The sequence below is a fragment of the Equus asinus genome, chromosome 10 (assembly GCF_041296235.1).
Source record: "Equus asinus isolate D_3611 breed Donkey chromosome 10, EquAss-T2T_v2, whole genome shotgun sequence".
Classification (NCBI taxonomy): domain Eukaryota; kingdom Metazoa; phylum Chordata; class Mammalia; order Perissodactyla; family Equidae; genus Equus; species Equus asinus.
The window spans coordinates 12686407-12710741 of record NC_091799.1 but is presented as its reverse complement, the minus strand read 5'-3'; the positions used below and the strand labels follow the sequence as shown (position 1 = coordinate 12710741).

General features: G+C 64.7%; 1 protein-coding gene and 1 long non-coding RNA gene across 4 annotated transcripts in view; one reads left to right on the top strand and one right to left on the bottom strand.

Moving 5' to 3' along the window:
- Positions 1 to 489: 489 nt before the first annotated feature.
- Positions 490 to 5757, bottom strand: LOC123289524 (uncharacterized). The gene is made up of 3 exons (XR_006533588.2): positions 5387 to 5757; positions 1101 to 1279; positions 490 to 873 (listed from the first exon to the last, which is right to left on the bottom strand). It is a non-coding gene; the product is annotated as an uncharacterized lncRNA (long non-coding RNA).
- A 463-nt stretch (positions 5758 to 6220) lies between these two features.
- Positions 6221 to 24335, top strand: part of RXRA (retinoid X receptor alpha) — a 102189-nt gene continuing 84074 nt past the window's right edge. Inside the window, exon 1 of one of the 3 annotated variants that reach the window (XM_044778435.2) lies at positions 6221 to 6372. In XM_044778435.2, the coding sequence (XP_044634370.1) occupies positions 6345 to 6372 (28 nt within the window). In that variant the 5' untranslated portion in view covers positions 6221 to 6344. Of the gene's footprint in view, positions 6373 to 7391; positions 7414 to 16161; positions 16276 to 24335 lie in introns of those variants that run through there. The other 2 variants (XM_014863324.2, XM_070518416.1) reach the window with 2 other exon arrangements.

Below are 24335 nucleotides of genomic sequence, written 5' to 3'. Positions count from 1 at the left end.
GAGGGTAATGGGGAGCGTGGAAGGGTTTTTAGGCTGGGAGTGACCGGAAGGTCGGGGTGGCTGGCAGGGGCCCCTGCTCCATGCTGGGTGGAGGGAAGCTGGAGACAGGCTGACCAGTCATTGGAGGAGGGGGTCTCCAGTCAGAAGGGGTGGGGCCCAGACCCTGCCGGCCTCTGCTGTGGGGATGGCAGCTTCATCAGACCCCGAGCTACAGCCCGGAGCCAGGCCAGGCCCTCTGGGGAAGCCACCAGGCGAGGGCTGTAGAACACCGCGTGTGGGGCGGCCTGGGGCCAGGGGAGCCCCACTTTTAAGTAGGGTTTCTTTGGAATCAAGCACCAAAGAGCATTAGGCAAACTCCTCAGTTACTTTTCCCATTCTTCAATGCAAAACGGCTTCTCTTTACGGCCGCTATCAATAACGGTTCCCATCTCCCTATTGCTGCAGTGGCCACATATATAATATTTAAACCACATTGGTGGGTGACAGAGACGTACGGATATTTTTAATCCCAACAGGCTATTACGGTTCATATCATGTCTGTCAAATAAATATTATGAATCATTTCCTGTTATCTTTACGGGGCAAGTCGACTCCATCAGGGAGAGTGGGCACGGCCCCGCATATTTATCCGCCTCTTATGTATATGCATGTGTATGCAGGGAGATTTATGTAGCAATTGTGGGTAATAAATGCCCCCGATAAAACACATTATCTTCTTGCTTGAGGGGTGGCGTCTGGAGAAGGGCCTGGTGGAGAGGAGCCAGGGCGGGGCCTGCCATCTTCAGAGCCGGGCAGAGGTTGGGATCGGCACCCCAGGCTAGGATCCGTGGTCTTACCCTTCTCAGCTCCTGTGATGCACTGGCATCGATTTCCCTGTTGATACGTGATATGTTCTCCTTTTGTGCCCCCAAACCTCCATGGTTAGCCGGCTCTTTTCTCTCATTTTATAGAAGAGACCGAGGTTCAGAGAGGGCCACGTGAGAGTTGGTGGCTGAGCCAGGCTGTGGCCTCCCCGTCCTGCTGCCTACCCCAGCGCCCAGTTTTCCAAGTCTGCTGCCTGGCCCTTCTCTCCGGACTCTGGTCTGACCCCGCTGACCCACCTGCACACTGGGAGAAGCAGGGAGGTAAAGTTCCCTGAAGGCAGGAGTTCAAGGTGGGTGGTCGTCTAGAGGCTTCCCTGGGGGTGTCTGACCATCAACCTCTGCTGTGAGTCTGGTGACCTTGGTGCTGCACTGCCGCAGGACCTGGAGCCAACGTCCCTCAGCTTCAGTGTCTCCATCTGTAAAATGGGTAAACGGGAATCTTCGTGCGCAGGCCTGGGTGGAGTCAGAGGAGATGGTGCCTGATAGTGTGTGGCAGACCTGGCACCACGAGGCCCCTAGGAGACCTCAGTGTCCTCCTCTGCTGACCTGGGACCCTCCGAAGCGCCTCGCACTCTCTGGCCTCCTGGGCTGCCCCCCAAACCCCAGGCATCTGTGATTCCTTCCAGGTGGCCTTGGCATTTGGTGGGGCATCTCTTTGGAGGCCCCTGGAGGGAACCCCTAACCCCTTCGGGCTGTCTCACATGAACTGATTTGCCCAAACCGCCAGTCGGCTCCCTGGAGCGTTGGAACCAGGCTCCCACCTCACGATGGAGGTAAGCCACCTGCCTTCTGAGCACTGACTCACAGGCTACCCAATCTTTCCCTTGCCTGCACTGGTCTGGGTGTGGCGGGCCAGCCGCCCTTCAGGGCTGGGAGCTGTCTGTTGACAGGAGCGGTCAAGGTACTGCAGGGCTGCAGACAGTTCACAGAGGGCCAGACCCAGTGGAGGAAGGCGTCCTCTCCCCTTCCCCTGCCCTCCCCTCCTCTCCCTTCTGTCCCATCCTTTCTCCTTCTCTTCACTAAGAAGAACAGACTGGAGGCTGAGCGTGGACAGGCAGCTTTCCTGTGTTCCCCCAGACCAATGGCGGGCATGACACGACTTGGGGGAGCTGTGGCCTCGCTGTGTCATCTCAGGCAAGCCCTTAACAATCTGGGCTTCATCCTTACCTCCCAGCTTAAGTCATCTGCGCCTGCAGACAGAAAGTGTCACCCCCAAAGGAGCCACAGAGGCAGTGAGAAAGGGCCCTCTGGGGGACAGAGGCAGCCCACCTGTCCATGAGGACAGGCTGGTGGTGCCCAAGCCCCTGCCCTACTTGTTGGGGGCCAGGGGCCCCAAACCCCTGTGAGGTCCCTCTGGTCACCAGCTCAGGATCACATGGACCCCTCCACTGGGAGAAGGAACCAGAAGCAGCCGAGGTGCCCCTTGGTGTCTCAGGAACTGCTGGGAGTTGTCCAGCCAGACGCCAGCCTCAGGGGCCCCAGCCCGGCAGACACCGGCCTTTAAAAATATTATTCACTAGGCGATTCTGGAGACTGTTTACAAGACTGCGCGGAGACAGGCGCATGGAATAGGCCAGAGGACCTTAAAAAGCATCCTTCAGGGAAATTAAAAAAAAGGCCCAAACAAAAAACAAAACCCTCTCAGATCCCAGGTTGTAAATAGATGGATATTACTATAAAAATATTTTTGGCTGCAGAAGCACATGGCAGGAAGGCTGGAGGCGGTTTTTTCCATGGTTAGCTTGGACCTGGCCACTCCAAACGGGGCAGCCACCATCCCGGGTGGTGTCCTGTGGGATCATTTGCACCGAAGAGCCCCGGCTGGAGGGGAGAATGACAAATAGACATAACAACCAGCATGCGCATTTTCCATCGAGGAGCCTGTGTGTTCGCCGGGGGCTCCCTTCAGCAGCTGGCTCCCCTCCCCTATCCGAGCGCCAGTTCCTGGGCCCCCTGCGCCGGGCCACCCCTCCAGAAGAGAAAGGCGAAAGCTGAGAGCAGTTCAGCATCTGCAGGCACCGAGGCTGCATTCGAGCCAGGTCTGCATGGCTGCGGACTCTGTGCGCCCTGCCCTGTCCACGTGGTCTCTGGAGCCCCGGAGAGAGGCCGGGGCTGGGGGCACCTTCTTAGGTCTCTCTTAGGAACAGAGAGCCCCTCTCACACCCCTGGCATCTCCTCGCTCCTGTGCCTTTCCTGGGGCGGGGAGCCCACCTGGAAATTTGTCTGTGTGTGGCTTCCTGTCACAGGGCACCAACAGTTCCAGAGTCTCAAGTTTTCCGTGGCAAGGGCGGGGCTGGGGGAGAGGCCCGGGAGGGGTGGGGAGCCCAGGGCGCCAGGCTGCCCACTTCAGATGCGGGAGCCCAGCCTCCGAGGCCTCCAGGACCAACTTTCCCACAAGCGCCCAGCGTGTTCCAACCTGCCCGCCAAGCAGGCTGCCTGCTCTCCTTCCCCCTGCTGGGCACCTCCCTCCTCTGGGCCACCGCTCCAGCAGGTCTTCTGCCTGGGGCGCCCTCGCCCGCCTCGGCCTGATGCAAACTTCTCTCCTTCAAAACCCAGCTCAAGAACCAGCCATGCCCAGAAGCAGCCCGGTCCCCGGTTTGGACACAGCCTTGCCCTCATGCCAGTGTCCGTAACACTTCCTGTCTGCCCATCACTGTCTTATCTCCCCTGCGGGCTGGAGCTCCAGGAGGGCCTATCCACCATCTCATCGTAATAGCAGCAGCAGTAACTATCACTTACTGAGCTCCTCCTACTCAGCCATACTCCCTCTATCTCATTTAGTCATCTCAGTGACTCAGTGAGGAGGGCGTGGCCATCCACACTTCACAGATGAGGAAACTGAGGCCCAGGGAGGGGAGTGAGAGGCAGAGCTGGGATCCAGCCCACACCTGTCCATCTGGGACCACATCGCTGCCTGAGGACCCAGCTCGAGCACAGGGTCTGGCCCTTGGTAAGGGCTCAGCAGGTGTTTGTCCTCCTCTCTGTCCTGAGACCCCGTGCCATGGACGTGGATGGGTCGTCCACACAGCATGTGGCTGGAAGGCAGTGCTGCACCAGTGGTCACTGGGGGCCTGTGGGGCCTGTGCAGGCTCACACCCTCTGTGACGCAGAGCTTCCCAGGACAGGCCCTGGGTTCAAACGCTAGCTTCATCCTCACTGCTGTGTGACATGTGCCATCATGTCGCCTCTCCCAGCCTCACTGTCCTCATCAGTCAGCTGGGCTAGCAGTGCCCACTGCCCACGGGTTGTTGGGGTGACACACAAGGGTGTGGGTGCCAGTGTCCTGGGCACTTCTCCTCCTGGTCACTTGTGCCCAGTGGGCCCCCACATGGGGGAGGGCTTCTGGCCTCTCCTTCTCCAGTAGGAGTGGTGGGGTCTGATGTAGGCCAAGAGGACGGAGCCCAAACGGGCCACTGATCATGGATCACGGCCAAGGGCCCTGGGGCTGGTGCCCGGCACGCGCCCTGGAAGTGTCTGCTCCCTCTCAGTTCTTTCCCTGAGCACCTGCTGCCCCCAGCCCAGCAGGAGGAAACCAGTTTGGAGGTGGCCCAGCCCGCTGTGCCGCGGCAGTGGGCAAGTGGGTCTGTTACAATGACGGTGGATGAGGGCCACAGTCAAACAGGCTGGGGGTGCAGGGGTGGGGGCTGGACAGGGTGTGCACAGTGGGGGCAGGCGGCAGGGGGCCCAGGAACCAGCAACGAGGAGGCTTTCTACAGCAGGGCAGAGGAGCCTGGATGGAGCAGAAACCAGGGGGACAGGACAGGCCCATGCCATGACCTGTGGTTGTGCTGGACGAGGGCTCCCCAACCAGTGTGCGCCCCCACCACTCTCCCAGGATGCTCCTTCCCCAAGTGGAAGGAAGACCTCCCTCTGGACAGCTCACAGTGGCCCTCCTGGGGTCCAGCTCCTGGTTGTCCAGTGGGAGGTGGGTCCTGTTACTCCCTGGTTCACAGAGGGGAATGTGAAGCCCAGAAGGATGCTGAGGCTTACTCAAGGTCACACAGGTGGCAGGGGTGCCCCAAGCAGTGGGACTGCCTCTCTTGACAAGGGCTATAGTGGTCCCTGGGCGGTGGTGACAGCCATCCACACTCAGTCATCACCTCCCTCTCCACCAGCAGCCCCAGCCCCCAGCTCCAGGGCCATCATGTGCAGCCTGTGTGGCTTTGGTAAGCCCCACTGCCTCTCGGAGCCTGGGTCTCCAAGGGAAGATGGGTCTAGCAGGGCAGCAGCCACGTGGAAGGCAGGCGTTGAGGAGCGAGGCGCTGTGCTGGGCCAGCCTGGCACAGGGACGACCTGGGCGCCTCAGCTGCGCCTGCTCCGGGAGGCCCGGCCCCGGCAGGTACCTCACACCCAAACCCCAACTCCAGCCGCCCAGGCCGTCCCAGGCAGGCGTGCTTCCTTTCGCTTTTAAACAAACAAATCATGAATTTAGAAGTCAGGGCAGAGAACAACTCAAGGCTTAAAATAGCCACCGGCCACAAAGTCAGCGCCCCACTGACCGCAGCTCCCCCCGAGCCTGGTACCTTAAAGAGGGTCCCCGAAGTCAGGCCCCACGTGCAGCGGAAGCATGAGCCCCCAGCCCTTCCCGCTGGCCCGGGGGTCCGCCCGCGGGGAGGGAGTGGGGTGCCCTCCAGCCTCTGCTTTCCCCTAGGTGTGAAAGAGGGGGGCGCTCTGGGGGGGATTCAGAAAACAAAACTCCCCCGACGGAGGAGCCGAGCCGTGCTCCCGCGTCAGGGCTCACGGCCACTCCGGGCCTCAGTTTCCCCCCCGGGCAGGCCGAGGAGGGCGTTGCGCGGGGCCGGGCCGGGGTGGGCGCGCAGGCGGCCGGCCGCTTTGTGTGGCCGCCCAGACAATGGCCCGGCCGCGTCGGGCTCTCCGGCCCCGCTCCGTTCCTCCTCCGCCCGGGCGGCGGGGTTTTTTTTTTTTGGCAGCCGGGGAGGGAATTCTGCTCCCGCCCCGCCCGCCGCCCGCGCTCCCCTCCCCCGCCGCCCCCGCGCGGCTCCCGGGAACCCCTGGCGGAGGCAAACTTGCAAGTTTGCAGGGCGCTCGCCGCTCGCAACTCCGGACCGGCGCGCGGGCGCGGGCGGCGCGCGGGGCGGGGCGGGGCGGGGGGCGGCGGGGGGCGCGCTCCGGGCGGGGGCGGGGCGGGGCGGGCGCGCGGGCCGGGCGGGGCGGCGGCGCTGCGCCGAGTCCGCGCCCGTCGCGGGCCCCCCGCCGCCCCCCCCGCCGGCGCCGCAGCGGTCGGAGCGGGGCGCGGGCGCGCGCGGCGGGGGCGCGGGCGCGGGCGCGGGGCGCGGCGGGCGCGCGCGGCACAAGTAGTTTACATTGTTGGGCGACTTTTGCAACAACTCGCCGCGCCGCGGCCTCCGCGCGCCGCCGCCGCCGCCGCCGCCGCCGGCTCCCGCCGCCCGGGCCCGGCCGGCCGCGCCGGGGGCCGCCGCGCTCGCCCGCTGTCCCGCCGCCGGCCGAGGCGCCGCCGACATGGACACCAAACACTTCCTGCCGCTCGGTGAGTCTCGGGCCGGGCCGGCGCGGGGGGCGGCGGCGGCGGGCGCGGGGCGCGTTCCCGGCGCGCGCGGGGCGCCCGGCCCGCCCCGCTCGGCCCCGCGCCCCCGCCGGCCTGCGCGGAGTTGGGGCGCGGGGCCCGCAGCCGGGGGGCCGGGCAACTTTTCCCCGGGCAGCCGGGCGGGGAGGGGGCGAGGGCGGCGGGCTGCCCCCGGAGCGGGCGCGGGCAGCGCGGCGGGGCCGGAGGGCGGCCGGCCGGCCGGCGGGGCTGGGGAGTTCCTGCCCCCCCATCCCGGCGCAGTTTAGTTCGCCCCCGGCTGGCAGCGCCCGCGCCCCCCGCCCCGCGGCCCCGGCACCCGGCTCCAGCCGCGCGGCGCAGGGACCGGGCCGGGGCGGGCGGAGCAACTTGTGCGCTCCCACCCTCCGGCCGCCCTGGCATCGGGACGGCCTCTGCGCCGCCGCCCGGGCCGCCGAGTCCAGCAGGCCGCCGGCCTGGAAGCCGCGGGACCCCTCCTCCCCGAGCAGTCCAGGCGCCGGTAGGCAGGGTCACCAAGGGGCCGTGTGACTGGGAACATCAAGCCCGGGAAGGCCCCGTCCCAGGAATGGGGCCCCTCACTCCCGCGTACCCGGGGTGTTCTCCGGGGCTGGCCCTGCACTTGGGGGAAGACGCCCCAGAGGCACGCAGGGTCAGTTTTCCCGTCCTCCCACTGCCATCCCGCCCAGTGGCTGCCCTGCCCCGCACTGCCCTCCAACTCCAGGCCGGACCCCCAGCGCTGTCTTCCCTAGGGTTTGGAAGCCAGTGCGAGGCAGGGCAGCCGGGTGGGGAGACTTTATAAATGAGCTCCAAGAAGGATATTAATTTGGTGGTGGGGACGGCAGCCAGGCTGTCAGGCTGCGTGAGGGATTTGTGCTGAATGGAAATTAAAACAGCTGATTATGAATGAAACCCCATGGTCACCCCCCCCTCCTGCCCACCCCTGCAGCCTGGGGTGCAATTTGGCCATCCGGTGGACTGTCAGAACCTGGTGCGGCTGCAAGGACCTTGGTGAGTTTGGGAGGTGGAGGGGAGCCTGCTTGGAGCTGGTTCCTCTGGGCTGTGAGGGCCAGGGTCTGAGCACCCCGGGGACCCACTCAAAATGGGTGTGCTGCAGCGTGACTGGGGTACGGTTTCAAGTTGTCAAATCTAAGAGTCCTTTTCTGACTCTGTATGACGGAGACCTTGGTGGTGCCAGGCTGGGCGCCCTCCTCGCAGGGGCTCTCCGTCCTCCCATACCCCCAGGGCTGGGCACTTGTGCCCATTTTGCAGATAAGAAGACTGGCTGGGGGAGGCTGAAGCTCCAGGCTCCCAAGTGGTGGATTTGTGACTCAGAGCTCCAGCCGGTGGTGCCGGTGTGTGTGGAGCAAAAAGGAAAGCTGGGTTGTTTGTGACTTACTGCTGCCCTGCCTGGTATGGGGCTGGCGGGGCCCCTGTGTGGGCTGACAGCGTCTCCTTTTCCCTCGTTAAAGCTTTGCACACTGGCGTGCACACACGCAGCTGGGCTCTCCCAGATCCCTTGTGGAACAAGAATGCTCAGCTCGGTCCTTGCCCTCCCCCCTCCCCCCCTACGTGGCAGGGCCGGGGCTGGGTGCTGGGAGCAGGCAGGTCCCTGTCCCTAACATCTTGGGAAGGTCCTGGGAGTTGGTGCATGTGTGGCCCAGGCTGTAGGGCGGCTGTGCCAGAGTCCCCATGAAGAGAAGAGTCGTGCCTCCCAGTCATGGCCCCAGGAACCCGGATGGGTGCCCCCCCCCGCCCCCCTTGAGAAGGCTCCGGGGCATCTCTTCACCAGAGCAGCGGATCCCCCCACCCGGCCGGTGGCCTCCCAGGCGGCCGGTGCCCGAGGCCTGAGCGCAGAGTCCTGGGCTCTGATTACATTTTATTTTTTTCTAAGCTTGTGACCAGCTCTGAAGTCCAGTGGAGTTGAAGGTCCATTTAAGCGGCTACTTATCTAAGCCCTTTTGTCAACACAGCCTAATCCCTCATGGGGGGTGAGTGTCAGAAGGCTTGGCGTGTCCAGGGCCCGGCGGGCGGCCCAGGCCAGGCCTGGAGCTGCTCAGAAGGCACTGCTACTCCTTTCAGCTGCCAGGCCACCCTCAAGGCCTCGGGCAGAGGGGGCTTCTGTTCGCAGCACCCACCTCTGTGGGGTTCCGTGGACCGGGCATTGCCCTCCCCCACCCAGAGTCTCCCCGCTGTTGCCCGCTGAGCCAGTGAGGGCAGGAATGAACCCACGGTACAGATCTGCGGGCCGTGGAACTCCCCTAAGGCGGCCCCTGCCTCCGGCCCCTATCGCCTAGGGCTGGCCAGTGCCCCCGTGCCCCTAGGGGCAGTGCTGTGCCGGCATCAGCCTGGACAGTAGGAGTGGAAGGCTGAGCCTGCAGAGGAAGTCCAAAGGTCTCAGGCCGCGCCAGACCCCCTCGGCTGCTAGTGGCCCATTTGCCCGGGGAGGGATGGGTGGCTAGGAGCAGAGCCATAGGTCCACTGGCCACTCTCTGGGGCACTCTCTGGGACCTGAGGGAGCTGGGAGCCCCGGTGAGGGGCTTCTGGTAACATCAGAGCCCTCGGGACCCAAAATAGAGCACATTCCGGGTCCTCCCGAAATAACAGGGTCACATGACTCTTGGGAGGCTGGGCTTGGCGTCTGGGCCTGGAGCCTGGCCTGCCGAGGCAGTGGTGTCTTGGTCTGGGCACTGCCGGCTCTTGAGACGGTTGTTTTGGTAAACTCCAGAGGGGGCTCTTGTTTGTTGACCAGGAAAGTGTCAGGGTGAGAAAAACAGCCCTCAGATGTGGCCTGACTGTGGCCGTGGCCTTGCTGGTCTGCATCCTTGCCTGGGTCTGGCTGTTGTGCCTGGGCCCACCGTGCAGCCCTGACCCCCTCTGCCGAGATGTGGGTGGGATGAGCTGGGGGCCCCAGGAAGGCGGTGGAGGGAGGGCTGGGCGGTTCTGAGCTGGGGCTAGGCAGGACTGAGCGAGCAGCGTGCTCAGACAGGGGCGGCGGGGCCTGCTCCCAGCTCTGCGAGCTCTTCCAGCTGTGCCTGCCCTTCAGGACCTGTGGGGAGCTGCGCCTCCTCCAGGAGGCCCTCTGCCTGCCCTCCCTCGGTCCTGCCCTGTCCTGCCCCCACTGTGGCTCTGGGGGGTTTTGGCTGGTGGTCTTGGTTTCCTCTCCTGGAAAGGAAGCCTGGGAGTGGTAGTTGTGGAATTACTGTGAGAGCACAGAGTGGGTGCTCAGGGGTGGGGCCCCGGGCCGGGTGGGGCGGGGCTGGGTGTGCATTCTGGGGCTCCGGCCCCAGGAGAGGGGCCTCGAGGTGATTCGTGGTGGGACTGACTTCGGCTGCACAGGAGGTGGCGTGGGGGTGGGGGGTGGACCCAGAGCCTTGAGTGCCTGCCCAGACCCAGCGGGAGCTGCTGCGGAGTTTCACTGTCTGGGGTTGCGTGGGCTCTGTCCACAGTTGGCACGTTTCAGGGCCGTGGCCTCGAGTGGCGAGTGTGGCCTGTCCTCTAGGAGGAGAGGGTCCCGGGCCTGGCTCAGCTGCTCTCTGCAGGGTGCAGAGCAGGGCCACTGTGCGGCCTGAGGCTGGGGCACCGTCACTGGGCCGAGGCGCTGTGAGCCGCCAGCTGCCCTCCCTGCCTTCCCCAGGCTCTAGGTTTGTCGAAGTTTGTTGTTTGTAGCCAGCTTTGGTGGCCAGGGCCTTGAGGTGTCCCATTAACTGGTCTGTCCCTGTGGGAACTGGCCATGGGCAGGGCCAGGGGCCTGGGCTCTCAAGAGCCTGTGTGTCTCAAAGCCTGGGTGGCTGGTGGGGTGGTGGCCATTTGGGGCTCACCTTCGATACATTTGTCCTGATGCTCATTAAGCAGGTCAGTTTTGTGGATGCTGTTAGGGGTGGGGGAGAAGGCCAGTCCCTCCACCCCCCACCCCCGCCTCCCCTTCCTGCAGTGTGTACATTTTACAAGGTGCACTTCCATCCTCACTCTCCCTTCCTCTCCTCCTCTGCCTTCCATTCAGGCCCCTTTGTCCCTCGCTCCCCCTACCTGCTCTCTCTGGAATGACCCAGCATCCCTGGGTGAGGGGGACCCCAGGAGTTGTGCCTTTCTGGGGAGCTGTGTCCTGTTGCTGGGCTGGTGGTCAGGCCACTGGGGGTCTGGTCCTCTGTCCTTGCTGCCTGTGTGTGTGGCCTGCCCGTCAGCCTCTCTGAGCCTCAGCTGTCCATCTGTGAAATGGACATATGTGCTGGCTCTTCCAGGGCGCTGGGGAAGGCTGCCCATTTTGTCCTAGGGGCGTGTCTACCTGACGGCCCCTCTTTGAAGGCAAGGCCATGTCCTCCCTGTGCCTCCGGCCTGAGTCAGGGCTGGGCCCAGGTCTGCGAGTGTTGGACCAAACAGGACCACGAAGCAGGGACGACACTGGTGCTAACCCAAGTGAGGTGCACATGCAGGATGAGGGGACTGGCCTGGCCCTGTCTTCCGAGGTCGAGCGAACACTCACATGGGCCCTGGTCTGGGTGCCCTCCCCTCTGCTGGGTCTGCCCTGCACGGACGCTCCCCGAGGCCCACGGGAGGTGCGTGGGGCAAGGGACTTGCTTGCACACCCGCCCGAGCCTGGTGCGAGATGTGCTGAGCGGTTGTGCCCCAGCGCCTCACAGACAGGGAAATTGCACCCTAGAGTTACAAAGCAATTGTCTGGCTCAGCAGCTGAATGAGCGTGAAATGGAGCAGAAACAGCTAAATAAAATTGGCCCAGGCCGATGCAGGGGAGAGGGAGACGCGCACACGCGCGTGCAGGGCCTGGGTGTGGGCACGCTCATTCACGCTCACTCTCTCCCTCTCTGCTGGGCCTGCCTGCTGCTCCACAGGCGGTGTTTGTTGCACGTCCCTGCGTCCCCGTGTCCTCTCGTCCCTGCATCCCCGTGTCCCCATGTGAGCGGCGGGGGCGGGCAGGGTGCCCGCTCAGGCCTGATTTCCTCATCTCGCGGATCCAGAAGGATCTCCGTGGCCCCTGCCTGTCTCATCTTTTAAACTCCTCCCCGCTTGCCAGGGCCCTGCGCCGCCTTGCGAGGACGCTGGCAGCTCCCTCCACTGGGCGCCTGCTGTGTCCCTGGGACTTGCTTTTCGGGACTCTCTAGAGGCTTCACGGAGACGGGCCCACTGAGCGGACGGGGAGACGGAGCCCTCCCGTGGGGCCCGTCCCGGCCTTTGTACCACTGCTGCGCCTCTGGGTGGTCCTGTGTGCTTTTTCTCAGCAAGTTGATTTCCCAGTTGGGGACCCTGAGCACCAGCCGGGGTGGTGGCACTGCCCCCCAGGCCTCCGGTCGTCAGGTAGCATCTTCAGAAGCCGCCTGCTTGTCAGGGCCTGGGTCTGCGCCCCACCCTGGCTCCCTGGGAGCCTGCTGTGGGTCTGGGGCCCCTGGATGAGTGAGTGGGACTTGTTCTGTGGGACTTGCTGGAAGGTGAAGCTTCGCTGTGTCCGTTCTGTCCCCTTTGACCCCTGAAGGCCCTCTGGCAAGTGGAGACCCCTGATCCTCGTCCAGGGTTGTCCTTGGCTGGAGATGGGAGGGTGGAGACTGTTGGTGGGCTGGAAAGCCATGGGTGGGGTCAGCAGCCAGAGGCACAGCCTGAGGACCCGTGTGGCCTGGCCTGGCACCCACCTCCTCCCTCTGCCAGGGTGGAGCTGTCTGGTGGCATATTCCTGAGGGACCTGGGGGGTGGTCCAGGATGGCCAGACCAGGTCCCCAGGGCAGGGCCGGGCGGGGCTTTGGTTATCTCTGTGGTCTCCAACCCCAGCACACATGGGTGCACATGCACATGCATGCATGCCCACATGAACACGTGTGCACACAGAGGCACGCACACACTCATGTGAATCCACACACACAGGCACACATGCACACGCCCGGCCTTCCCAGCCGATCCTGAAGAGTCTCGAGGAGCTCTTCTCAGAAGGACCCAGACCTGCCCTCTGAGTCCCGTCCACGCAGCTCCTGGGGCACACGTGTGAGGGAGGCGTGAGGAATGGAGGGGTGACGGTGGCTTCCTGTTGGGGCCGGTTCTGTTACTGGCGTGGGCTCGGGAGGAGAGGCAGAGTTGCAACAGGTTGGGGGGGAGGGGCACTGCGGGTGGCAGGGACAGTTAAGACAGAGGCCCTGAGGCCCGGCCTCGAGGCCTCGTGGCTGAGCTGGGAGAGGTGGTGACATGTGAGAGGAGGCTGGAGAGACACTGGGTCGGGTGTGTGGGGGCCCGGGAGCCGTGGGGGCTGTGGGCGTGCGGTGACACTCATAGTTGGAATTAGCCCTCCAGCTCTGTGCAGAGGGTGAGCTGGAGGCAGGCAGGGGTGGGAGGAGGAGGGGACCCAGGTGGGCTTGGAGCCTGACACAGCAGGTGCCTCTGTGAGTGGGCTGTTCCCCTGCCCTGGGTGGGCCACTCAGCACAGCAGCTGGAGCTGGAGGTGGGACTCTGAGTGGCTGCCTGGGGGCCAGGCTGGGCCCCTGGGCTGGGCTGGGATCTCCGCCTCCCTGAGCACGGGGCTGGGGGAGGAGGCCCCGCCCCGGCCCTGGCTCTCCTCCTGTTGCCTTCTCCCTTCTGGGCTCTTGGACTGTCCTTGGGGAGATGCTCTCCACCCCATGCACTCCCCCCATGCACCCCCGACGTTAACTGAGATGCCCCAGAGCCTGGGGTGCTAGTGGCTTCGCTGAGGGGGCCTGGGGTCTCTGGGAAAGGTGATGGAACAGTCTGGCAGCCGAGAGGGCCCAAGCCCGGACCTGGGAAGGATGTGCCGGGCCCAGAGCACTGGACGAAGTTGGGGGGCAGGCTCTCTATGGGGAGCAGGGTGGTGGGCCTCCTGGGGTCAGGGCAGGGACCTGAGGGCCATGGTAGGGACTAGCCTTGGGGCTGGGCAGTGGGACATTGGGGGGCCCTTGTGAGGCTGGAGCCCCTGAGGGCCTTCGTGTGAGCTCGAGGTCCTCTTTCCTGAGACATTCACAATTGGCGCTTGGCTCTGAGTTCCTGAGACAGGTGGCCCAGAGCTGTTAGCTGGGGCTGGGGTACAAAGGGGAGCCCTCCGTCTGGCCCTGGGCTCCTTGGCCCTTCTGAGCAACAGTGGTGTCCAGTTGTGCCTCAGTTTCCCCGACTGTGTCCGGGGCACGGGCTGGTGGTGATGGGTCTCAGCAGAGGCTGCTGCTGGCCTGACCGTCCTGAATCTGGAGCCTCCAGCACTGAGGGGAGGGGAGGGCAGGGGAGCGGAGAGTGAGCTGGGCCAGGGCCAGGCGTGTGTAAATCCTCCAGTGGCCATGGATAAGCCCCATGGAGTTCAAAGCCGGCCCCGGGTGTGGCCGCTGGGCCGTAATGAGGTTACTGATTCAACAGGCTTCCTGGTGCTGCTGCCCGGAACCGAGGGGGCTGGAAGCCCCCGGGAGGGAGCTAAGCATCCCATAATTGACCAATTTAGCTTAAGTGCCCGCCCTGGCCCCAGGCAGAGGTCAGGCGGTGACAGCCCAGGTGGCCCAGGCTGCGCTCACGGGCTCCCGGTGGACAGCCGCCTTGTGCGAAGCCCTCTGGAGCAGACACCCCTGGGGCTGGCTGGCCTGCGGCTCCACCTGCAGCTCCCTGTCCCCGCTCCCGTCTGTCTCCGCCCGTCTGCAGGCTCAGCTCTGAGGCAAGTCGTCCCGGAAGCCCGCTTCCTTCCCTGGCCGGAGCCAGCCCGCCGTCCTCGGTCGTCTGTGCTCTGTGTGGGGTGCGGGATGGTGACACCTTTTGGACCTGATGCTGGCTGCTGGGGTTCCGCCCCGCCATCACATCCTCTGGCCCTTTGCCTGCTGCTTCCTCGTGCGTGACGTGGGTAACCCTGCAGCCTCGTGGGGACACGGGAGGATGAGCTGGTGCAGCGCACGCGGTGGGCGTTGAGGCCATCCTGTAGAGCAGGTGGTCGGCTGGCACAGGCTCGTGACGCTGTGCCGGCTGCCCACCCTGCCGTCTCTTGTTTCCGGGGCTTCCCGAGGGCAGAGCCGGTCGGCAGCGTGCACAGCCCTGCAGCAGCCCGCACAGGCGTCCAGGACATGCTCACTTGATGAAGGAGTGGGATGGAGAAGACCCCATGGCTGCCTGTTTGTGGCAGCTTGATCCCCATGCCGTGGAGGATGCGCCCAGTGACCTGGCGAGGGGCTGCCAGGGGGGCTGGCGGGCTGGTCCAGTCCTTACTGTCCAGTCAACTTGGGCCTTGTGTCCAGAGCACCCGCCTTGCTGGCCGCTTGCCCCTCGGAGGCAGGGCTGAGCGTTGGGCAGCAGTGGTCACTGGTGGCTGTGGTGGTGGCCCTGTGCTGAGCCGTCCTCCTGCTCAGCTTTCCATGTGGACGGCCCCGTTTGCCTTTTCGGGCTGTGGACCTCAGACTCGGGGACGTCGAATGATGTGCCTGACTTGCCCCTGCTCCTGAGGGCCCTGAAGGCCAGCTCTGGAGCCCCAGCCGAGGTGAGCGTCCTTCCTCGAGACAGTCGGTGCCTCCCGCGCACCCCCGTGACCCGGCTTCGCCCAGAGTGGCCTGGGGTGCCCCCCACAGAGCTGTTTCTGCTCCTCCCGGGAGACGTTTGCACGGTGGCGCTCCAGGAGTCCCCTGAGCCCCCTTGTCCTGCCCCGCTGGGGTGGGTGGGCAGTTACCCACCCCTGCCTCCCCAGGGCAAGGCAGCCACTCCCATGCAGGGGTGCAGCCTGGGGCTGGGCGGGTGGCCCGGGTCTGCTCTGACCAGCTTGCTGTGTCCCTGGGCAGGTCCCGTCTCCTCTCCTGGCCTCGGTTTCCCTGGGGCCCTGGCTGCCAGGGGCTTCTGCCCTTCCCTCCTGGCACCTTGGCCTTATTCCCACGAGCTGGTGGCTGTGTGCTCGGGTGGCACGGCTGGAGACCAGGTCCTCGGAAAATGGCTATGTGCCCTCCCCAGGTTGAGGGGGGCAGGTAGCCATGGGCTCTGAGTTGGCTGGGGGTGTGTACACTCACTCCAGTCCGGCTCTGGTTTGGACTGGGAGTGGTATGGCAGACCCTGTAGGGGTGAGCAGTGTGTCATGGAGAAATAGTGAACCTCACAAGTGGGAGCTGGGCAGAGCAGGGGCCAGGCCAGCCCATTCTCTCCCTTGAGCTCTGACCTCCCCTGCCTGAGGGGAGGCTCCACAGCTCCCCATTGCCCTCAGTGTGGAGGTCAGGCCTCTGCTTGGTGTCATGTGGCCCTGTGGCCTCCCCTGCCACATTGAGCACCACTCCCTCTTCTCCCTGGCTTTCTCACATTTAAAACTTGTGGTGAGAGAGGCTACCCCATATGATCAGTGAGTGCCAGCTCTGAGTTGGGGGCTGTGCGGCCTTGGGTTAGCAAATTCACCTCTCCGGGCTTCAGTTGCCTTACCTGTAAAATGCTTGGGGGAAGTCAGGGAGGCTTCAAAGAGGAGGTGATGTTGTAGATGGGTTTTAAGGGATGAATAGGAGTTTCTTGGGTGGGCTTTGGGAAGGGAATCAAGGCAGAGAGAATGAGTGTTCTAGCCCCAGCCAAGGGTATGGAGAGGGGATGCCCCTGTGTGTGTGGGTAGGGGTCCTCCCTGGAGGACTTCAGAGGGTCCAACTGCATGGTCAGGCTCCTCTGACTTGCCCCTCGCTGGCCGGGTCCCAGCTCTGTGCTGGTGAGGAACCATGTGAGCACGGGGGTGTGGTCAGCTGGTCTGGGAATGATTAACCCTGCCAGGAGGTGAGGCTGGGAGTGGGCCTGGTTGCTGCTCAGCCCCTCTGAGCCAGTCCCCTGCTGGCCTGATGTCCCCTCTGCTTCCTGGGCCCTGGAATGTCCTGGTCGGGAGCATGACCCACGCCGGCCCACCGCGTGCTGTTCCACCCGCTCATAGCTCCGGCTCTTGGGGTGAGTGGCCATTCTTGCGTCCCTCTCTGGCTGGAGCCGCTGGGGGTCCCTTCCCCACCTGTCCGTCTGTCCGACATCGCTCGGTTCATTCCTGGGGCCCATGCGCCTCTCCCCGTGGGCAGCTCCAGACGTCGTTTGCCCTGGAGCCTCCTGGGAGGTCACCGGGCTGTCTGGTGGCCCCTCACCGCCCCCCCCCTCGCCTGGATTGAGGAAAACAGCTCTGATTGGGGCCAGAGTCCACGGGAGGTGGCAGAGCCGCCCCCGCCTCACCCCTGCGCCTGGACTTTCCGCCCAGGAGCAAGGTCGGGAGCAGGGCTGGCAGGTGGGGCCTGAGGCATTGGATGCCTGGCCACCCGGGGCTCAGACAGTGGGGAGGTGGGCCTTGGCCTGGGCGGGGCAGTACCGGCTGCGGCCTCCCTGGGCCCGGCTGGAGGGAGGGGCCCGGGTGGGGGAGGGGCCAGGCCTTCCCTCCACCCTCTTCTGTCTCCCTGGGCCCTGGGGCCTGCCCTCCCTCAAGGCTAGGACCCCAGGGAACCTCACCCCCAAGAGGCCACCCCTCCAGACTGCTGGCCCGAGAGGGTGGCCTGCTCGGGGCCCCTGCCTGTCCCCCTGCCTGTCCCATTCCGGCTCGGCCACATGAACTTTGTGACTTGGAGCACGCTACTTCCTCTCGCTTTATCTCGGTTTCCTCATTTGTAAAATGGAAGGAAGGATGTTGGACTGAGTTGGAGGTGGGAAGTACACAGCGGCGAGCTGCTGCTCCCGGCCCGGACCCTTGGCAGACATTGCTGATCGGGTGTGGCTCTTGTTCCCGCGGGCCCCGAGGCCTCAGAGCACCCCGCTGGTCTGTGGGCTCGGCTCATAGGTCTTGTTTGGTGCCGAACCCACAGCGCCAGACGCTGCACCAGCCTCGCGAAATGTTTGTTGAATGACTTAGTGCTCTCTGCAGCGGTCTCCCCCTGTCCCCTCCATTTCAGAAATGTGGGGGTGAGCCCTCCACTCGTGGAGATGAGCTTTAAAGTTGTTATCATTATTTGAATCACTCTCCTTCTGGGGGTCTGTTTGGACTTCCAAGGGAGGGAGGTCCTGCTGTGTGTCTAGCCTCATGCTGGCTCCCAGGAGTGGAGCAGGGAGAGTCTGGGACTGTGAGAGTCGCCCTAGAGGATTCCCTGGGCCAGTGCTTGCAGCTGGGGGCCCTGGGAGCCCCCCGGGGAGGCTGCGGCCAAGGCTGCCGTGGCTGTGTTCCTGCCCGCGGGGCAAGCCCCCGATCCCCGGCTCTGCTTGATGTGGGTGCAGCTGCCTCCTGCTGCTGGGGAGAGCCTGGGTGTCCCTTAGACTCAGTGCCCAGATGCAGCAAGGAGGGACTTCCATCCCAGACGGCCACCTGTGTCCGGGCCCCAGCAATGCCACCCCTGGGCGGTGGCGGGGGAGCTCATCTCTGCCCTGGGGGTGGATGGGCACTGGGCTTTCAGTGGCTGCCCGGGCTCCCTGGCTTGTTCCCACCGTGCCCTCTGCCCCCAGGCCAGGGTCTCTGCTTTCGGCGGTCTGTTGAAAGAGCGCATTTGGCAGCCCAGAGAGATCACTTCCCCCGGCTGCAGCTGGGGGCACGGAGCGGGTGTGGCGTGTCTGTGATCACGGGGGTGGAGACTGGCTCCCACCACACGCTCCTCGCCTGGCACCCGCGTGGCCCATGCCAGGAGGGCTGCCCGGGCTTTTGACTGGCTGCTGCTGCCTGGATCCAGGGTGCTGGCAGTCCGGAGCCTGCGCCTCCAGCTGACATGGCCTGGCTGACCTGTCTCAGGTTCCATGCCTGCAGATGAGGCTCGTGAAAGCCCCAGGGCTGTGGGGCCAAGGGGACAGGAGCCGCCACAGGCAGGTGCACAGCAGGCCTGGGGTCAGGGGGCCTCTCAGGGCCCCCGCCTCAGGCTGTGTGGATGCGCCCCCTGGCCAGGGACAGGCCGACCCCTGGGCATTCGACCCCTGCCCACTTCTTCCTGGCTCGCATGGCTGGCGTGGGACAGGGTCAATGGAGGAGGCATGGTGGTGTTCGGAGGGCCGCCTCAGCTCGGGCGCCATCTGCGTCCTCTTGGCTGTGGGGCCGCAGGCAGTGCTGGGTCTGGGCTGACTGGCCCCGGCCTGCTGGTGCCCTGCTCCTCCCACCCGGGCTGGTTTGGGTCACAGGGCGAGGTCACATCTCCTGGTCTCGTCACTGGCCGCAGTGCTGGGGAGAGGTGTGTCCCTGTGCATGTGCCCGGCCGCGGCGGGCAGTTGAGTGGGCTGCCCTCCCTGTTTGCAGCCCTGGCTGAGACTTATCTGCCTGTGGACACTACGGTCTCCCCTGTTGGGCAGTGGGGACGCGCTCGCTGGCTGGTGGGGTGGGGGAGGGGATGGCCCCGGAGACCCCGCTGGCCCTGGACGCGGCTGATAAGCTGTGGAGCTCGCTATCAGAGGGGCCCCTGGGCCCCCTCTCCCCCGCCATCACTCTGGCACTGGGCAGGCACATCATGGCCTGGGGGAGTGAGCAGGCCTCGTGGGGACCTGGGTGTCTCAGGGGACCCCAGAGCGAGGAGGTCCCTCCAGGGCTCTGGAGACGGCCCGCCCTGACCTCTCTCCCCTGCTGACCCTCCGCCCCTCTTGGCAGCCGGCCCTGCCCCCACTCCCCCCGCTTCTGAGAACAACGAGCTGCCTTTCATCGCCACTGTTGTCCTCCTGGCTGTCTGCACTCCACGCTTGGTGCTTGGCGGCCCACACCGGCCGGGGCCTGGGGCTTCGAGCTGGGATCTGGGTCACCATGTGCCTGCTCAGGGTGGGCTGCGGGAGTCCCTGACCTCGGGCTTGGAGACCAGGACCCAGAGGCTGAGGGGTCCAGGTTCTGCCCTCTGGCCATTTGCTCATGCCTACGGGGACCCCTACCTCATGCTCCCTGTCCCACTCAGAGGGTCTGGAGCCGGAGAGTGCTAGGCAGAAAGGGCAGGACCTGGAGGCGGGCGTGTTGCCCACTGCTCCCCACACCCCTGCCCTCAGGGCCCTGTCCTGCCCGCATCTTCCTTGGCCTTGGAGTCAGAACCACGTGGGGCGAAGGGACTAGGCAGGGTCACTCCTGTGACTGGGGTCTGGAGCCAGAGTGAACGTGTGCAAGCCTCTGAGTGTCTCTATTCTGTGTGCCCTGTGTGTGTCTATTCTCTGTGCCCTGTGTGTGTGTGTGTGTCTATTCTGTGTGCCCTATGACCCTCACCCCCGCCGGCCAGCACAGGTGAGTCCAGGTTGTAGGTGGGCCTACCGCCCTGACCCCCTGGGTCCCTGGTTAGCTAGGGCCTTGAGGACCACCCCTCAAGTCCTGGCCGAGGGGTCAGCGTGGGCAGGGACATGGGGCAGGCACAGCCCCGGGTATGTGTGCAGCGAGGCCCGGGCAGGTCAGAGCCAGGAGGTGCTGAAAAAGTCCGTGGAGACCGGCGGGGCAGGCGAGCTGTATGAAGAATTGGGGTTTTCTCCTGAGGGCCAGAGAATGGAGAGGGCTAAGAGCAGATGTCTGTTCTAGAAGGACCTTAGGCTGGAGGGTGATTTGGGGCCAACCGGTGCTGGGTCAGACCAGTGATGTCACCCCCAGGCTCCCCTGGCCAGTCCTCCAGGGCCCGCCCCGGTTCCCAGGGAGTGGCGAGGGGGTATGAACATCAGATCCCGTGGCGGGGCCTGAAGGGGCTCCTGGGAGGATGAGGACATCTGAAGCAGGACCTGCTGGGTCAGTGGGGCTCGTACATGCACGTGTGATGTGTGTGCCATGCCTGTGCCACATGTGGCACACGTCCTACTGTTCCAGGCCCCGGTGGTGGCAGGCAGCCCCTGTCGTCTGGAGCACTCATGTTCCCTTTCAGCAGGTGCCTGGGGCAGACTCAGCCCAGTGCTGCGTTGCCCCTGCAGGTGCCTCACCGTGTGAAGCCAGTAGCGGAGCATCGTTACACCACCAGGGATGGGGAGGCCAGTGGATATGTGAGCTGCACCCTGGCCCCGATGACCCTCCCTTGCTCTCTGGCTGGGGTGTCTCAGCTCTAGGATCAGATCATTCTCTGCTGTGGAGTTCTTTACCTGGGAAGAATGAGCCAATCCTGAAGCCAGGGTCAGTCATGCACACTTTAGTGCGAATGATCCTAGTGCCAACCCTGGGAAGGTCCAACAGGAACGGATAGGAAGGAAGCCTTCCTCTGATTGTTAGATGAGGAAATTGAGGTCTGAGAGCCGCACGGTGAGCCAGGCTCCGTCTCCCTCCAGTCTCTGTTCTACGTCCTGGCCACCCACCTTTGGGGCAGAGTGGGGGCTCCGTTGGGGAGGGTCCTGGAGGGGACCTGGTGGAGAGAGGGGTGTGGCTGACCTGAGTGTGGGGGGCCACCCCTGCTGTGGGGGGGCCGGGGGTGCCGGATCTGCCCTCCCTCCCGCCCTCTGCACCCGGGAGGTGTGTCTGCACCATCGCTGGTGAAAGGGGCTCAGCTCCGTGCCCGAGGTCACGTGGCTGGTTAGCGGCAGAGCTGGGATTCGAACCAGGTCCTGGGGATTCCTCCGTGAGGCCCTTCCTGCTCCTGCCTGGGGACACACGGTTGAAGTCCTGATGGCAGCTGGAGGTTGGAGGAGGGGGAGACATTCCTCACCTGGGAGGGGCCCGGAGCTGAGCCCGCCCTGGGGAGATGCCTTGTTTCCTACAAAAACACCAGGCTGGCTGCAGCAACTTTATTTTTATTTCCTATTTTTACTTCCCTGTTGGCTCTTTTTAGCAACTCTGGGTTAGAGAGGTCCCGCCCTCCAGACTCCACCCGGCTTCCTGGCCCAGGCTTGGGCCTCTGAGAAGGCGAGTGTGTGTGTGTGTGTAACCCCAGGGGGGCTTGGCAGCTTGGCTTGCACACACCTGGTGACGGGGAGCTCACACCCTCCCCAGGTAGTTCTGCAGGGTGGCCCCTTTTCCTCCTCTGGGGCCAGCGGTGGGGAGGGGTGGTGGAGTAGGTGTGCCTTGCTGCATGACTCAGTTTCCTCACACTCCTCCCCTGGTTCTCTGCTGGAGGTTGAGGCTTGGGATGGCCGTGACAGAGGAGACCGGGTGACCGGTGTGGGTGTTTGAGTTGGGCGGGGTGGGCCGTGGACGGGCGGGTAAATAACTACAGGGTGTTCCTGCCTCAGATCTGGCTGGACGACGGGGTGTGTTGAGGGCAGGGCCAGGCCCAGCCCTATTTAGGCTGTGTCCATCTTGGGCCCTGGCCTGACCCACGGAGGGGCCGGCCGTGCTGTGGGGTCAGCAAAGCCCGCTCCTTGGGTGGGGTCGTTGGAGCATCTGGCCAGCTGGGGTCTTTCTGTGATGAGTGCGGCTGGCTCTGGGGGACACGGAGACCCCAGGCTCGGGACATCTCCCCAGGGCCACCTGCGCGAGCACAGCTAGCCCCCGTGCAGGCATTTGGTGGAGGGGTGTCCTGAATTGCGTGGTCAGGCCAGAGAGAGCACCAGGCCCCCGTGGCTCCCAGGCCTGAGTGGAGTCGGCGGCTCAGGTGGAAGGCTGGTGAGCCACAGTCCACCAAGTGCCCGGGTGCCAGCCTGTGCCAAGCCCACTGCAGTCCATTGACAGGTGAGGACTGGGCTCAGAGAGGCTGAGCAGATCCTCAAGGCCACACAGCTTGTGAGTATGGGGCGGCCAATTGCATGCCCTTTCCCTGCATTTTACAGACAAGGAAACTGAGGCGCAGAGAGCGGCAGCCGCTGCTCAGGTCCCACAGGTGGCCAGGCCCCAGAGCCGCTGCGTCGTACTGCTTGTTGCAGGCGCAGGGAGGCGAGGCTGGGCAGACCAGGCAGAGCCGTTCCAGCGAAGCGGGCGGGGTTTCTGCAGGGCCTGCTGTGGGCCCGGGCATGGGCCGTGGCTGTGGGGTCAGATTAGAAGGCCTGTGCAGCCCTGATGTGGGGGCTGCTCACCCCAGTGGGGACGCAGGCACAGACAGTTTCCACGCGGGAAGGCTCGTCCCACCAGTGCTCAGTGCCTGCCAGGTGCCGGACCGTCAGGGCCTGGACAGAGTCTGGATGAGACGGGGCATGCTGCTGGCCCTGAGGGCTCTGGGCTCTGGGCTCTGCGTCAGGATGCGTTGCCGAGGCGGCTGAGGGTGGATGAAGGACACAAGCTCCATGAGGACGCCAGGCCCGGCCCGCCCTGCCTTTGCACCCATAGGTGCCTGTGTCGTGGTCTCTCCGTCTCTGGGCAGTGGTGGCAGATGCCGAGGAGCCAGCTGATCCTGGATTCTGTCCTGCTGAGCCCCATTGGGACCCGGGACCCGGGACCCTCGGCCCACCCAGAGGTGCCTGGTGGGCTTTCCGGGCACAGCCTACAGGCCTACTTCCTGCAGGGCACCAGGTGGGGCTGCCCAGGCCCGCTCGGTGGGCTCTGCTCTGGGGATCCTGACCCTGGGGGATAATGGACAGTGCTGACAATGGAGGAACCCGCCTGCCTCGCTCCTGGCCTTTCCATTCTGGCTGGCTGAGCGGAGCGTGGCAGGCGGCTGCTGTCCTGCTGGCGTGAGCGATGTGGGTGGTGTGGTCGTGGAGGTGCCTGGCGGTGCGTGCACGTGCGGCTGCCAGGGTTGTCGGTGATCCCTTGATTAGAGGCCCGGAAACTGAATCCCGGGGCCGAGGCGGGCGGGGGCACCTCCTCCTTGGAGAGGCCCCAGAGATTATGGGATTTCCACCGCCCTGCCCTTGGAGGTGGCGTGGGCAGAGGGCGTCTGGTCGATGGGGCTCCCTCATCACTGCTGGGAGGAGGGGCTCTTCCTCGGAGCCCGGGAGGCCATGTATGAGCTGGGTGGCCCTGGAGAGCTGGGGTGGCAGGACTCAGATGCCTGGCTCAGGTCCTCACTCAGCCCTTTGTGGCTGTGTGACCTGGGGTAGTGTCTCCCTCTCTGAGCCTGGACTTTGTCATCTGCGGCTTGGGGTGATGACGCTTGTATCTAGAGTGGCCACGAGGGTGATCTTAAGTAGGGCCAGACCTTCAGTTCTTGCCTGGAAGCGGAGAAGAGTGGTGGCTGGGGGCCCATTTGAACCTCAGTCTCCTCATCTGCCAGGTGGGGAGAGGAGTTTCTTGCCCCGGGGCCGGGGGGCCTGGAATGTGGGGAGGATGGGAGCGTCCTACTCCCCTGGGAGGAAGCGTTTCCCTGGGAGGGGCGGCTTCAGGGGCTGCTGGTTCGGGAACTGTTCTGGGGCCCAGGAATCTCCCAGGGCATGGAAGCGAGACCCACTGCCAGGTGCGGCTTTGGCATGGACTTGGGGCATTCAGTTCCCCGTCCAGTCCCTACTGGCCTTTCCCTGCTTCGCGGCCTGGGCAGGGACGTGTGTCCAGGCAGGTGGCTCCCTGGTGGGTGGACCCCCGGGCTGTGGGGCCAGCGCCCGGCCCCAGCGAGCGCGTCCCTGAGCCATGGGATGGTGTGCTCTGGGTTCGCCTTCTTCCTTCAAGCGAAGAGGGTCTTTCGTAACTGTGGGAAAGAGCGTTTCCTCTCTGAGGTTGAGTGGGGGCAGGGGCTTGGTCAGCAGATGTGACGTCCCCACGCCCTCTGCCCTTCTGCCCTCCTGCTTGCAGTGCTCACAGGCCCACTGCCAGCCAGCATGGCCCAACCACGGTCAGCACCCCCCAGACCTGGCGGTCTCTCTGGTGGGGGGCACTGGCTAAGCAGAGCCCCGAGAGGTGCCCTGTGTGTCCCAGCCTCTGAGCCTTTGCTCAGGCTGCTCCCTCTGTCTGCGTGCCTGCCCCACCCCCGCTCTTCTTCAGCCCCTCCAGTCTGATACCAGCGCTGCCTCCTCCCTGAAGCCCTTCTCAGGCCTGAGCCGAGTGTCCCCTCTACCCCACATCTGCTCCATGCCCCGGAGGAGGGGACGGGGCCAAATGTGGACGAGTCCACCCTGCCCCTTCCGGGCCTCAGTTTCCCCCACTTCCAGCACTGACAAGTGACGATGTTGTGGCTTCTGGGCCTGGGGAGGGGGCACTGGGGCAGGAAGGGGCCGGAGCTGGCTCACTCAGCCGGGGCTGGCCTGAGGGCAGCGGGCTTGGC